Below are 15,092 nucleotides of genomic sequence, written 5' to 3' on the forward strand. Positions count from 1 at the left end.
TGGCTAAAACAAATCAATTTAAATGTTGCAATTCTTTGAATTTTATTACTTTGATTTCGTACATGACATATCCATATTATTATATTTCCCACATATATATACAAATATGTATACATTTCTCCATTCCGTTTTATATATTATTGACAATTTAACAAAATCGATGGCACTTCGCGCGGATTACACCAGGTTTTCCATATATATATTTCGACTATATCTTTAGAGCAGGCATGATCGGTGAAGTGTGGCCAAGTATTGCAGAGGTTGTATTGCAATTTCAATTTTAAAAAATTAATTTACATTATACTAGATGTGCTTAAAATCTAATTATTAAAACAATACGCATTTCGCGTATTCGGCTCGAACGGATCAGTGCGCATTTTCTCCTGATTATCCTCAACGTAGCGCGTCACGTCCTTGATGAGATTGGGCCGCTCGTCGGCGCTCGGCGCACACGGCGACCAGATTTTGATGTCGTGATCGATGCCACTGGTGGCCAGCATGCAAATGCTCGGATGTGGCTGCACGCAGTTAACAATGGCACTGTCGGCACGGTAGACGGCTCGAATTTTGGCGGTGTCGCCCTCCCAGATGTAAAAGTTGCCATCATCGGAGCCAGCGGCAATGAACTCGCCATTCAGGCCCAAGTAATTGGCCTCCTTAATATCCGTGGTGGTGTTGCAGTGGCCCACATAGCGCTGCTTGTAGTCCTTGGCAGCGCGACGTTGGGCATAGTCATCGTCGGTCAGGCGCAAATAGCGTAATCCGCTCTCAATCAAATTGGGCTCGTGATCGGACATATGAGCTCCGATCTCTTGCGATTGCTGCTGCTCCTGCTGCAGACGATTCTCATTGATGTCCTTGTGCAGCATGAGCACACCATGGTTATTGGCGAAGCTGGGAAACCGTTGTATTAGCTCCTGCAGGCACTTGTCCGCTTCGTTAGGCCGGTGCAACTCGAGTAGGGCACGCGCTAATCGAAAATGCGCCTTCACGTAGGTGGGATCCAATCGTAACGCTTCGTGGCAATCTCGTAGCGCTGCATATATATCGCCAAACCAGCCACGGCGCATCAATGCTGTAGCCCGATTCAAGTAAAGCACCTCGCCCTGGGGATATTCAGCCAGAGCCGCAGAATACGTATCAATCGCAGCCAGCAATTTTCCATTTTCCAACTGCTCATTGCCTAGTTTCTTGTGCCGCTCGATTCTCGCTGGCAATGTGCGACGTTTCTGCTCCTTCTTGGTTCGTATCTCCAGCTTAGCACCGTTACTGTTCGCCGCATCGGAAACCTCTTCCTGCTCCGCCTGCACTGCTGGTGGCGCTGCTGTGTACTCGGGCAGGTCGTAGAATATTGGTGGTGTGGCATTGTGTAAATCGTAGCGATAGATATGCTCACAGCCCATGTTCACCAGCAGCTCCGTTGTGTTATAACTGTTGAAAGTCAGATAGGTAACGGTGCGGGATTCGTGGATGATGTTGCGACTGATATTCTGTACAATCTGTCCCGGCGCAAAGTAGGACACACAGCTGCTTGCTGAAAGGTAGACAGAAAAATTCATATACTGGTTGAGCACTTGATACAGATCTGCAATTACCTTCGCCTGGCAGCATTCGTCGATCGAAGAGTCGTGCATAGGGATCATTGGCACCCACGGCCAGGTACTCGGTACGTCTTGGATTAATGGCCAGACACTTGGCTTCCGTTGTGGACTCAACCTGAGTGCACAGGCTGAGCAGTCGTACGCCACCCGACGACTGCTGCTGATCATCGGGGCCGCGACAGCGATGCGCCTCACGCATATCCAATTGTAGGATGCTGCCATCTTCGCCGGCGGACCAGAATATATGCGGTGAGTCTGGCGCAGTGGCCAAGCGCTTGGCGCGCATCGTATGACAATTGCAGGTGAACAGCGTCGAATCCCCATGATTTATGTCATAAACATAGATATATTTATCAGCGCCACAGGTGGCCACAATGCTGTTGTTATGACGCGGCAGAAATTTGACGGAAAATATATTTCCCAGATGTTTAGTGTCTATAGTATGGACGCGCCGCTTCCGAAACGGATCCCATATCATCACTTTATAATCATCCGAACCGGAGGCCAACAGCAGGCCATCGTTAGTCCACTCGAGACAGTTGACACAGCCATCGTGACCGGTCAGCAACGCCTCCTGCTCGAGACGGTCAATGTAAGCCGGTGACGCTTGCAGTCGCCTTCGCAACTGTTCGTCCACATCGCAGCCAAATTGTTGACGCTGCCAGTGCAACGTGCTGGCATTCAAGGGCGTCCGATGTTCTGCGCTCTCGTGGCGTTGATAACGCGAACTTGAATACTTAGTACGCCACAGCAGTTCATCGCTCGACATTATCTATCTAGTGGTTAGAATTGTTTAGAGGATTATGAAACTTGCTCAATTTATTATTGCATGTTGCCTTGCCTTTGCCGTTTGCAGTTGTCCGTTTCGATTCGCATCGCCTGCTGTGTTTCGACTTTTTTTTCTTCCCTTTTATTTTTGTTTTGTTACCAGTAGTGACCCATACACGTTGCAATCAGCTGCAGTGTCGCGTTGCGAGCAAACCGAGCGCTGTTCTACATGTATGTGCATATATATTTAGACACAATAAAAACATATTTCGCAGCTGTGACTTTTTAAAACACAAAATTACAGGCTAAACATTAAATGTCTGTATGAAATTCGGCTGTTACGTGTACAAGTCACACTAGTGGTGGCCGCGGTTTCTGCATGACAGACTACTTACATTTCGTCTGTCTTCATATTTACCGTTCTTAACAGTGCATGCAAAAATGTGACAAATGTCAAATAGTGACAATAATATTCTATTAAATGACACAAAAAAGCAGGAGAATAGTAGACTTAAATTATTATTTTCTTAACACATCGGCATATTTTGCAGCAAATTGCTGCATAAATTACCATTGAAATCGGTAGTTATGATTTAACGAAAGCTTATTTACAACTTTTAGTAATTCTACTCATTAAATGCAAAATTGCGTTAATCGATAAGATATCGATATGTTGGCCACAGTGCTGCACTTAGTCCATCGCTAATAATAATCAATAAACAGAGCAATTTTGGGTAGCAAAATACCAATTTTTGTATGAAAAAAACTGTATACAAAGAGTGTTTGATAAAGAGACGGTGAGTAAAATATGTCCAACGAAAAAGTGGACGACTGTGACAAAAATCAGAAAGTAGAACACACAAAACAGACAACAAACAGTGTGTCGCACGATGATGACTCGGAATCGGATGAATATCAATCGGCGGGCGAGGGTGACGACGATGACGATACAACAACAGCAACGGCAACAACAGCTACATCAACAGCCACAGCTGCCCCCATCATACCTTCCCCACTATCAGATGATTGTGTCGAGTTTCCAATGCATCGCAGCGTTTTCGAGAACGACATACGAACGCTGCAACGTCGCTTGCTATTGAGCACTGCCGCAAAGGAAGTGGCCGAAAAAGATAAACATGGTAATACGCCCCTGCATCTGGCCGTTATGCTGGGGCGCACCTGCTGTGTCCGCCTGCTGCTCGCCAACAATGCGCCCGTCAAAGTGAAGAACAACGAGGGCTGGTCACCGCTGGCCGAGGCCATCAGTTACGGCCATCGGCAAACCATCACGCAGCTGCTACGCATGCTGAAATTGCAGTCGCGTGAGCACATGGAGAGCCGTCGTGAACGTCTCGTGGAGGCACTACGTCAGATGCAGGACTTTTACATGGAGTTCAAGTGGGACTTTCAGTCGTGGCTGCCGCTCGTCTCTCGCATTCTGCCCTCGGACATTTGCCGTCTGTACAAGTGCGGTGCCTCCCTGCGCCTAGACACAACGTTGGTGGACTTCAATGACATGCGCTGGGATCGTGGCGATATATCGTTTCTATTCCGTGGCGAGGCGGCGCCAAATGAGTCCCTAGTGCTGCTGGATAACGAGCAGCAGTGCTATCAGCGATTGCGCTATGAGGAGTCCGACATGGAGGACGAAGTTGATGTGCTGATGTCCACCGACATTTTGGCCACCCAAATGTCCACGAAAACAATACAGTTCGCACGGGCTCAGCGTGGCTGGCTGTTCAGGGCTAATCGCAAGGAACTGATAGGCGGGCAATATCAATGCGAGATCTATACTATTCAGGGTCTGGTGCTGAAGCAGCGAAAGCGGCGTGAGCACTTGTCGCACGAGGATTTGCAAAAGAACCGCGCCATCGTTGAGACAATCACCAAAGGCGGCAACCATACGGATTCGAATGCGGCCACAACTCCCAATGGCAGCAATCTAACATTGCCGGAGCTGCCGCGTCGCAGCTCGCTGCCACCGCCGCCCACCACGACGGTCACCTGGTCGCAGTATATTGAAGCGCCCGTGGGAAAATGCCCGCAGCTAGGCCGGGCGCCGGTTAACAAGCAATCAAACAAAACGCTGCGGGCAACGGTTGCTATGAGCACAGATTTTCCGCTTAGCGTGGACATGTTGCTGGACGTACTGGAGGTGGTGGCACCGCTCAAGCATATCAACAAGCTGCGCGAGTTTGTCACACTCAAGCTGCCCACGGGTTTCCCCGTTAAGATTGAGATACCCGTGCTCCATACGGTTACCGCCAAGGTGACCTTTCAGAAGTTTGAGTTTCGCGACAATATACCCGCTAAGCTATTCGAGATACCCGCACATTATTGGGAGGATGTGCGGCGCTTTCAGGACTTATGACCTAGCGATGAATCATCGTCGTCCTCATCAGCTGCCAATACGCCGAGCGCCGTCAAGCAGATCGATTTGAATCGCAACAGCAGTAGAAACAGATGCGAGGATTCCAATCGTACGCCGATTTCCGATTTTGATTAAAGCGGCTCCTGTTGCTGCTACTACTGCTGATGTTGCTGCTGGGCCAGGCCAAGCCTCCACGGTCGATCCAATCCACAATTAGCACCAATCACCACCTAGTGCACCTGTAAACATTCGCGCTCCCTGCTCCCACAAGTTGATGATGTATGTCACAAGAAAATTGCAATTTTTACCATAAATTATCAATCAGTTAAATTATCGAAGTGTCCCCGAATTTGTAGAAGTTGTCTTTGTTTTTGTCAATTAAAATGTGACGCTATGAAAATTGCAATTTCAGACTAGCAAATAGAAACTAGAAACTAGAAACTTGGCAATGAATTTGATATGGAGCTGTGGCTCATGTTGAACCCCTTCCCTAAAAACCCTGCATTCTTAATTTATTAAGTGGAATTCAGAGTTAGTGTAACAGATCCATGAAGCGATAGCAAATTCTGTTTCGATATAGAGTATTATCCGAGTCTATGTCTATGTCTGTATGTATATAAAGCATATACAATGTAAAAGTACATTCAATATGCATACGTCATTTATTGATGTACAAGTATTTATTGTTGCACTTCACTTAAACATTCTACATTCTTTTATCATCCGCTTTGCAGCAAATCGCTTTGTTATCATTGATAATGAGTCAGGCTAAAAGTAAAGATTACGCAGACAGGTGATTCGCCAGGTAAAGAAAGGAAATGAAAAAAAAAAAAACAAAAAAAAACAATTAAATCTTATCTTCATCAGTTTGTCATTCAAAAATCAAAATGTAGCCAATTTAATGTTCATTTGTTAATGTTTCAAGTGTTTTTTTTTTTATTGCATTATTTTTTATGTGTTCAGTTTTTGTTTGATTTCTATATATTTAGTGCAATTATTTATTGACTTTTAAGCTTATATATATAAGAAAGAAAAAAAAAAAATTGCAAAAAAAAAAAAAAAAAAACAATGTATTGAGTTGTTTGAAACCCCCACGATTTGTCATTTCCATAGAAGTTTACTCGACTCTAAAATACCTGTACTATAAAAAGAGAGATAGAGTATGGCAAAAATCGATCTATTAATAATAACACATAAATTATTACTTAAGTTGTTTATATACTAAGATCAACAAAACGTCCTACACAATTTTCATAATCAGCAAAAAGTATTTACGAGTGCGCAAAACAGAAAGTAGCTTCACAAAATAAATAAATAAATAACCTTGCTCTACACTCATGTAGTCCCAAGTCTTTGAATATGTAATTAGGTTTTGTTTGCGCGTATGCTCAGCGCATATTTATTTGTTTGATCATTATTTTAGATAGTAATTCCATATGTTGCATTTTAACGCATTGATAGTCTATATTTACATAAAATAAAGGTTATTATTTGATATTCTATTACCCAATATTTATATTAGTAAATAAAAAAAGAGAGAAAAAACAATCTCCATATGCATAGATGCGAATTCAATGGCTATTCAAATTTGTAACTTTTACTAGATGAAAACATATATAGAATGAATATATATATATTTATACACATAAAGAAAAATGTAACAACTGAGCATATAAATGAATATATATATATATATATATATATATATATATATATATATATATATATATATATATATATATATATATATATATATTTAAGAGCTCTGCAATATATACACACAAAAACACACACCTATAAGCTGTACATCAAGAAAATCAGTAATAAAGCAGTTTTATCTAAAAAACAAACTTGAATAATAATTGAAGTTACGCGCTCTTCATCTTCTGTTCAACACTGGTTTTATCTTCTATACAGCTGATTCAACGATACTTCCTATATTCTTTAAACCAAAAGTATCGGTATCGATTTTTGCTCACGAGCCTCGATGTTATGAATAATTGTCATCACCTAACCAGCGAAGATTCATCTGCTCGCCGTTCATATATTTAAAGAGGTGTATAATTACCAAACTACTTACATTAACAGCTCAAAGTACACAAATATATACAAGGCGTTAATAAAGTGGACAACCATGATTGTTTCGCGATTAGCGTATCCCCTCAATGGAGCTCTACGACAATTAGCCCAACAAGCTGCCCGCAACAATAACAACATTGTTCGTCGTCAGATGTCGGGCATAGTTTACCGTAGCGGTGCCTTCAAGCCAAAACCTGAGGAGATGCCCTTCGGATTGTTTGCCATACTATGTGCTGTGATTCCTGGACTCTTTGTGGGGGCCACCATCAGCAAGAACGTGGCGAACTTTCTAGAAGAAAATGATTTGTTTGTGCCATCCGATGACGACGATGATGAGGACTAAGTGTGAGCAACGGGAGACATAAATGAAGCAAGCTCTAGTCAGAATTGGATAAGACAACATCTTAGAATCTGCTTGCCTCAGTTAACACGACAAACCAAAAACTTTACTCACTTTAACATTTTGCATTGTTACTACCGTAGCTCTAAGATTAAAGATTCAATTTTTTGTACCTCTGCTATTTCGAATCCAATTTTAAAAGAAATCTACAAATACTTCAGATATTTATTTAAATATGATTTAAAACTTAATAACTGCTAGGTTCTCTCAATAATAGACGATTGTTATAGCAAAATTAAATAAAATTGTTGAAAAACTAAGCGGTTTACATGTGGTATTTGTTATATAAAACTCGCGAATGATATAAAAATAACTGAATATACATATAGATTCATACGCACAGTTCGATTTGTGCGATCCAAATAAGGGTGATACAGCCATTACCCAAGATTAAGGTCCCAGCTTGGCGCACTTAGTTAATTGAAATTGATTTCCGTTATGCCGAAGTGGTACTGTAACTAATTTAATAATTTTATGCTTAAGCTAAATTAATAATTTGACTTCTTACATCCGAATGATCTTAATTTATTATTATTTTATTTATTATTATTATTTTAAGCTTTTCAAATATTTGCCCAAGATCAATCTCCCTTTTCCCAGCTAAATTAATTGAAATGAATTAGCTTAGTGTTTTGCCGAAGTGGAATTTTATTTAATTAAATTTTCAGGGTGTACAAAGTTGTGGCTGTTAATTTGTTAATTTTGTCGACTGCTTGCACTGTGCAGACGCCGCTGCTAAGATTGATTTGAATATTATGTTTATTTGACAATGTTTGCCGTGCAAGTGCACAGCTTACAAGGAGCAATCCAATCAGTTAACAAACAGTTTGGAATTATACAAATTAGTTGCTTAATATATATCTGTAATATATATTATGTATTCAAGTGTGTGTGGGGGTGATTCTGTAATTATATTTGATAAAAAGTAAGTTTTGGTTCGACTCTTCAGCAATATCATCACAAAAAAAAAGAACAATCTGATTATTCCAAATCGGGTTTTGACTTTTTAATATTTTTTTTTTTTTAAGTTTGTAATATTTTTTGCAGCAGTTTGCGTATAAATGTTTTTTTTTTCTTGTTTTGCAATTTTTTCAAATGTTTTTTGTATTTTTTCACTTTATTTAATAAAAAAATATGAATTTCACTTCATGCGCTACATGGGCATGACCTCTTCTTTTTATTTTGCTTTAATATACTCGTATGTATGGTGTAAAAACATCTAACAAAAGGCTGAACGCAAATAATAAAAAATAACTTGGCGTCCCGCTTGTTTTTATATTGTTTGCTGTTGTTTTAATATATGTATATATATATTTGCAAGGTGTAATTTTTTTTATTATTTTTAATTCATTTTTTATTAAACATAAAAATTTTGCTTGATCGCACTTCTTCCATCAAACTCTACTTTTCACGTTTGTTCCGCGCTTTAGCGCCCTCATGTTTTCGTGAACTATTCATATATGATATATATATGCATATATGTACATACTTTTTTTTTGTTTTTACATAGATTTTGCAATTTTTTTGTATATTTTTTTATATTTTACGTTTGTTTGTTTTTTTTTTTAATTGTATCTTTCTCTCAACGTATTGATTACTGTTGTTTTCAAAGTAGCAAAAACTTGATTCTCATATTTTTGCGGTTTGTTGGTTGTTTTGTGTTTTACCTTTTTTTTCTCCTGTTTTAGCTCTATACCTCTCTTGTTTACTTTTTCATTTTTTCGTTTTTATTTATTTTAACAATTTTTGCAATTTTTTTGTTTTATTTTTTTCATCTTTTTTAAAAGTAGCTCTTTTCTGTTGAAATGACAGAAAAATGATTACATTTGACTTTCATATTTGTTTGGATGTTGAAAAGTGTGAAAAATAAGTGTGTGAAAATTATTTCAAAGGTTTTTTTATAGATGTAACAAGAAACTGGCCGATAAGGCTGAACATATCAATTTGCCTGATTTTGCATTTATAATCATTTATTTTGCATTTATACGCATACAAAATAAATATTTCAGTTTAAGAAAAAATTAATTTTTGAATATATAGATATATATACGTATAGATGCATACATATGCATGCATATATAAATGTAGATATGTACACACATATATATAAACATATGTATATATAAATATATATATATATGGAAAGTGTTTTAATATACACATTTTTCAGTGTGTGTGTGTGTGTGGTGTGTTTTTTCTTTTTTCATTTTAGTTTGAAAAATCCAAAAGAATGAAAAATATATATGTATATATATATGTAAAAAACATCTGCGCCTGTTGCATGTTTTCTTGTTGTAAGCAGGTAGCTGATTCCCTCTGCGATGTGTTCTTGCGTTAAATGCGTTCGAAATTAAATGATTGAAATTGATATTATTTGTCGTTGCCCTATCGGTATTGAATAGATACTCGGTTTCTCTCTTATTCATTAGCCATTCAAGTTTGTTGTTCATCTTGTTTTTGTTGTTGTGTTATTCGCTGCGTTTTTTCTTTGCTTGAGCATCCATAAGCGAATCCTTGTTCCTTTGTTTTTTTTTTTTTTATAGATTTTGTGTTCCTGTTTTATTTATTTTTTTTCAGTTTGTGTGAATTGAAAGTAAATGTTGGAAAAAAACTGTAAAAGGAGATCAAAGAAATCATGGATAAATATATAAACATTCAAACAATCATGATTAACTTACATTTTTGGGTGTCGAGTGATTTGTAAAAATTTTAATCCGCTTTGTTTTTCGAGCTTAGTTAGCTGGCTCGGTGACACGGTGCACCTGGAGCACAGCGACAGCCTCCTCCACCTTGGCCTTGAGTGCCTCCTGATCCTCCAGCATGTGCAAAAGCTCAGAGTTCTCAATTTCCAGCAACATGCCAGTGATTTTGCCAGCCAATGTGGCATGCATGCGCTCAATCATTGGATACAGACGTTCGCCCAAAATTTGTTTCTGTTCTTGGGGCTTGGCGTTAGCCAACAATGAGGCAATGAGCTTCTCTTGGTCTACAAAAAGAGAAAAAATAGTATTATTACAATATATTACCAAGATGTTGTAATCAAGTGTGCGTAATTACTTTTGCCCTGCAACTGCGATGGCAACGGCTGCGCCTGTTGCATCTGTTGTACTGGAGGGTTACGCATGTTCGAGGTGTACTTGTAGCTAGCAGCACGCTGCTGAGCACCGCCAGCAATCTGAGCGCCGGCGATCTGCATGTTCGGAGCAGCCACTGACTGTTGGCCTGTAATGGCGCGAGCACCGGAGCTGCGCATGTTATTGGCCGCAGCGGCGGCGGCGGCAGCGGCGTGTGTGCCCTGCACTTGGGGCTGGGCGCCACGGGCACCGGCTCCGGACTGACGGAACTGAGTGGGCACAGCTCCTGCTGCACCCTGGAAGCCACCGACAGCGGCAGCGCCAGCAGCGGATGCGGCACCGGCCTGTACACTCTGCACAGCTGTAGCGGGGCGCATCTGTTGCTGGGCCCAGCGTGGCGCACTGCGCATCGGATTGGTAATCTGTGGGCCAAAGAAACGCTGGCTGGGCGTCATTGTAGGCACAAAGAAGCCGCCAGCAGTGTTTGGCGGGAACAACTGTCCCAACTGCTGCATACGCATGCCAGTCATGTGACGCATGTACTGTGAGGCAAGGTGCGCCTTACGCTCCTCCTTGCGTTGGGCCAGGGCCACGTATAGGGGCTTGCTGCCCAACACACGGCCATTTAGTTCAGTCACGGCACAAGTGGCCTCATTGGGCGAGATGAAGCAAACAAATCCAAAGCCTTTGGAGCGGCCCTCCTCGTCGGTCATGACCTTTGCTGATGTGATGGTTCCATACAGCGAGAACTCCTTGCGCAGACGCTCATCATCAATGGAATCGTCCAGATTCTTAACGTACAAGTTGACGCCGAACACGGACTCGTGACGCTTCTTCTTTAGCTCCTCGAACTTGCGCTTCAGTTCCTGCTGACGCTCGGCCTTCTTTTGGGCACGGGCAACATACAAAGTTTTGCCATCGCCCATATCCTTGCCATTGAGCGCCTGCACAGCGGCCTCAGCAGCTTCTGTTGTTTCATAGGCCACGAATCCGAAGCCCTTGCTCTTGCCATCTTCCTTGGACATGACCTGCAAATCAATACAAATTTTAATAAAATAATGGTTTTAGTTTGGTGTGACGCATTCTGTCAACATACTTTGTAGCTGGTAATCTTGCCGTATGGCTCAAAGAATTCCTTAAGCTTCTCATCATCGAAGTCCTCAGTGAAGTTCTTAACGTAGACATTTGTGAAAAGCTTGGCCTTCTCGCCCAGCTCCTTCTCGCGCTCCTTGCGTGGAATGAATTTACCGACGTAGACCTTTTTGCCGTTGAGCAACATGCCGTTCACCTTATCGATAGATGTATTGGCAGCCTCCTCTGTCTCAAAATGCACAAAGCCATAGCCCTTGGAAGTGCCCTTCTCATCGGTGGCAACTTTGCAGCTCAAAATGTTACCAAAGGCGGAGAAAGTGTCATAGATAGCCTTGTTATCAATTGCCTTATCAAGGTTCTTGATAAAAACGTTGCCAACTCCGGACCGACGCAATGAAGGATCGCGCTGCGACCACATAATGCGTATGGGCTTGTCGCGAATCAAATCAAAATTCATTGTATCCAGAGCACGCTCAGCTGTAAAATATGAAAAACGACCGGACGAATATGATGAAATTCGAATATGTTCTTGGAAACAATATAGATAAATAAATATTGCACATAAGGTAAATATAAAATTATAAATATACATATAAATATATCTAATTTTAATGGGCAAATGGGCAATGTAGTAATTGAAATCTGTAACGCTTCTGCTTTTGCAAATGACAATTGTAGCCATTTACATGGTAAGTTGTCTTATTTGATTTGGAAACATTGTATCTTAATTGTGGAACAATTTTGATCAACCAATGGGTGTAACTTCTCATATTTAATAGTAATTATATTTTTATCTAGTTAAGTGTAACGCTTATAATTTTATAAATAAGAATCAATAACTCATTTATATGGTAAGTCACGCAAATTAATTTAGCAACTTTGAATCTTAATTGTCTCAAAAAGGAATAATTTTGATCAACCAATGGGTATAAGTTGCAAAATTTGATCAATGCCTGATATCTCAATTAATAGTGTAACGCTTCTACTTCTGTAAATAAGAGTTAATGACTTATTTACATGGTAAGTCACGCAAATTTATTTAGCAACTTTGAATCTTAGCTGGCTCAAAATGGGATTATCTGACCAACCAATGGGTATAAGCTGCAAAATTTGATCAATGCCTAATATCTCAATTAATAGTGTAACGCTTCTACTTCTGTAAATAAGAGTTAATGACTTATTTACATGGTAAGTCACGCAAATTAATTTAGCAACTTTGAATCTTAGCTGGCTCAAAATGGGATTATCTGACCAACCAATGGGTATAAGTTGCCTAACTCAACCTAACCTAACTTCGAAGAGAAATAGAAATTCCGGAATTGCAAGCGATTCATAACAGACGCAGACAGTTCAGTAAACTTAGCGGAATGCGACGATGCGATGACTACGCTTTCACACACACACACACACACACACAAACCAGGGACGGTGTGCCTTAATTCAATAAAACTGAAAATGTAAACGACCTTTTGGCAGAGAGATCAACAATACAATAGCTGAGCTGAGCGTAGTTTCTGTAGTGGTGAAAGTTTAAGTTTGTTTTCGTTTTGTAGGTAAAAACAAAAACTGAGCAACATGGTTCAATGTCGTCTTGATCTGCTGGACTTAGGCATGCCAAGAATTTACACGTGTTAATGAATGAATGCACAACACTGGTATTACACGGTGACGACGGCCTTGTGTTTTATATAAAAAGTGAAAGCAAAACAAAAAGACGTTTCACTTACTTTTGGATGTGCGAAATGAAAGCTTAAAATGCTGCCAACGCGACATTCAAACTTTAATGTAAAAACGTGCAAATATTTGCTAATCATATATAACCTATAAATAGATCGATAAAAAAGCTTCTTAGCTAGTTTCTCAAAAAGTTAAATAAACAATAAACACATGTTTATGGAGACACGCACACATGAAATAAGCATGCTCTCTCTCATACAAACACACTCACACACACACACACATGCAATCTCTGCCAACAGCTCTTGGAAACAATAGTTGCAAGGCAAAACCGACGCCATTGCGAGACGGAAACAGAACAAAAGAGGGCGCGGTGTATGTGATAAGCCATTGTAGAAAAAAATTATAATAAATATGCATATAAATTGCAATCTGTAAAGAAACTTCTAGTTCTGTGATGACTAGTCACTGAGGACCAGCTGTTTTTCTTCTCCTTTTTGTTTGCTCTTTCACTTTCAGACACAAAAACTGGAATTCACACATACACACACATAGAAAAGTATGATGGCACTTTTGCTGTGTCTGTGTAAGCGTACAAGAAAATTGCACACGTGTTTTTCTTACTGCTGTCATTGTGAAGTCCCTATTTGGCAACGTTTATATGTATTTGTATTACAATTACAAATGTATAATTAATGATTACTCACCATCGGCTGGCTGCTGGAAGTTCACGTAGGCATAGCCCAATGAGCGACGGGTAACAACGTCGCGGCAGACACGAATGGACAGAACTGGACCAGCAGAGGAGAATTTCTCAAATAGTCCCGCTTCGTTGATGTCCTGGTGTAAGTCACCCACGTATAAAGAAGCCATTTTTGATGATTAGGTCCTCCTGGTATTAATAAACATATATTTTGGCTGTAGATCGATTATTACAAATTATGAGTAGATGCACGAGCAGAGCTTTGACAAAGCTTTCGCAGGAAACGTCTTTTTGACAGGCAAACAAAAAAAGTTGCAAAAACTAATTTTATAAATGCAAAACTTAAGCGGCGTGATTCTCGCTCTCTGCTATTCTTTTTTTGTGTGTGTGCGTGTCTCTATGGCAATACTGACGCATGTGACAGTTGAACGGCGGTCGATTAGTCGACATGGCAACACTGCGCGGCGGCATAGGCATGTGCTTTGTTGTTGCCGTTTCCTTCTTTCACAGCCCAATACGAACAGACAGAAAGCATGTTGGAAAATTTCCACATGCATACGCACACAAACGTATATACACGAACACAGAAACGCTAAGCCCGCATTAGAATTATTAAATTTACTCCATATTACATACAAAATCTTTTGTAGTCAACTTAATATGCAAAATCATACAGTGGGCTGGGCCTTTGTTCGTTTTCTTTAGCAATTTACTGCGCTCTGTTTGGACGATAGCTTACGTCGCCATCTTGCGTGGCACACAAATCACATTTCACAAGAAAATTTTAATTTTGCTTTGCATTGGGCATTTTACAGTAGTATTTGTACTTACGTTTTCAGCACTTGCTCGAATTTTTTGCTACTTTTTACAATTTTTTTGTTGCTTTTTATATTTTTTAATTTTTTTTTTTATTTTTTAAGATTTTTTTTTTTTCTTCACAAAAAATATGTGATAAGTCGTGTGCTAAGCGAAACCACGACCGCTCACTTAAACGGACTCTACTCGACTCGCCAATTCCAGCATTCACTTACTAGAACGAGAAAACAGCTCGTTGCATTTGACACTCGCTTATCGATAAGTCTGTGGTTTTAGTGACTGTCAAATGTTATTTCGATATTAACCAACACTGACTCTACAATTCAATGTTAATTTTTTTTTATCATGTTTCCCCGCAATTCGCTCATTTTGAAATCTGACAACTGTCATGCGAAAAACCTACATTTACAATTACAAATTTTCATGTCAGAAAATAAAATATTTTGTTAATGGCAAATGCGAATTTTTCATTAGCGGCAAAGAAAAATCTAATTTTTTACAATAAATATAC

The 15,092-nt window shown here is 39.9% G+C and overlaps 4 protein-coding genes across 7 annotated transcripts; 2 read left to right on the forward strand and 2 right to left on the reverse strand.

Moving 5' to 3' along the window:
• Positions 1–17: 17 nt before the first annotated feature.
• Positions 18–2,707, reverse strand: adp (WD and tetratricopeptide repeats 1). Of its 2 annotated transcripts, none has more exons than XM_018106627.3 (3): positions 2,443–2,707; positions 1,596–2,373; positions 18–1,534 (listed from the first exon to the last, which is right to left on the reverse strand). In XM_018106627.3, the coding sequence occupies exons 2-3, from the start codon at positions 2,368–2,370 to the stop codon at positions 321–323; spliced, it is 1,989 nt and encodes a 662-aa protein (XP_017962116.1). In that variant the 5' UTR covers positions 2,371–2,373; positions 2,443–2,707; the 3' UTR covers positions 18–320. The 2 variants fall into 2 exon arrangements, with proteins under 2 accessions (XP_017962116.1, XP_017962115.1); XM_018106626.3 differs by having other exon boundaries at positions 1,596–2,377.
• Positions 2,708–2,876: 169 nt separating this feature from the next.
• On the forward strand, positions 2,877–6,082 carry LOC108654990 (ankyrin repeat domain-containing protein 13C). The gene has a single exon (XM_018106629.3). It carries the CDS (start codon positions 3,178–3,180, stop codon positions 4,738–4,740), a length of 1,563 nt encoding a protein of 520 aa, XP_017962118.1. The 5' UTR covers positions 2,877–3,177; the 3' UTR covers positions 4,741–6,082.
• A 618-nt stretch (positions 6,083–6,700) lies between these two features.
• EMRE (Essential MCU regulator) lies at positions 6,701–8,781 on the forward strand. Its single transcript, XM_089261324.1, has one exon. The coding sequence runs from the start codon at positions 6,875–6,877 to the stop codon at positions 7,160–7,162; it is 288 nt and encodes a 95-aa protein (XP_089117450.1). The 5' UTR covers positions 6,701–6,874; the 3' UTR covers positions 7,163–8,781.
• A 995-nt stretch (positions 8,782–9,776) lies between these two features.
• On the reverse strand, positions 9,777–14,804 carry pAbp (poly(A) binding protein). Of its 3 annotated transcripts, none has more exons than XM_018106570.3 (6): positions 14,597–14,804; positions 13,770–13,954; positions 11,390–11,862; positions 10,277–11,321; positions 9,898–10,205; positions 9,777–9,830 (listed from the first exon to the last, which is right to left on the reverse strand). In XM_018106570.3, exons 2-5 carry the CDS (start codon positions 13,933–13,935, stop codon positions 9,952–9,954), a joined length of 1,938 nt encoding a protein of 645 aa, XP_017962059.1. In that variant the 5' UTR covers positions 13,936–13,954; positions 14,597–14,804; the 3' UTR covers positions 9,777–9,830; positions 9,898–9,951. The 3 variants fall into 3 exon arrangements, with proteins under 3 accessions (XP_017962059.1, XP_089117446.1, XP_017962060.1); XM_089261320.1 differs by having other exon boundaries at positions 9,894–10,205; XM_018106571.3 differs by having other exon boundaries at positions 13,770–13,980; positions 14,597–14,795.
• Positions 14,805–15,092: the final 288 nt, after the last annotated feature.

This window comes from Drosophila navojoa, chromosome 5 (assembly GCF_054131105.1).
Source record: "Drosophila navojoa isolate 15081-1374.11 chromosome 5, UAZ_NAV_1.0, whole genome shotgun sequence".
NCBI classification, from domain to species: domain Eukaryota; kingdom Metazoa; phylum Arthropoda; class Insecta; order Diptera; family Drosophilidae; genus Drosophila; species Drosophila navojoa.

Coding starts and splice junctions, on each gene's coding strand:
- EMRE (XM_089261324.1), top strand. CDS start 6,875: ATGATTGTTTCGCGATTAGCGTATCCCCTCAATGGAGCTCTACGACAA.
- LOC108654990 (XM_018106629.3), top strand. CDS start 3,178: ATGTCCAACGAAAAAGTGGACGACTGTGACAAAAATCAGAAAGTAGAA.
- pAbp (XM_018106570.3), bottom strand. CDS start 13,935: ATGGCTTCTTTATACGTGGGTGACTTACACCAGGACATCAACGAAGCG. Junction 11,863..13,769: donor CTTCCAGCAGCCAGCCGATG/GTGAGTAATCAT, acceptor CATATTTTACAG/CTGAGCGTGCTCTGGATACA. Junction 10,206..10,276: donor ATCGCAGTTGCAGGGCAAAA/GTAATTACGCAC, acceptor CTCTTTTTGTAG/ACCAAGAGAAGCTCATTGCC.
- adp (XM_018106627.3), bottom strand. CDS start 2,370: ATGTCGAGCGATGAACTGCTGTGGCGTACTAAGTATTCAAGTTCGCGT. Junction 1,535..1,595: donor ACGAATGCTGCCAGGCGAAG/GTAATTGCAGAT, acceptor TCTACCTTTCAG/CAAGCAGCTGTGTGTCCTAC.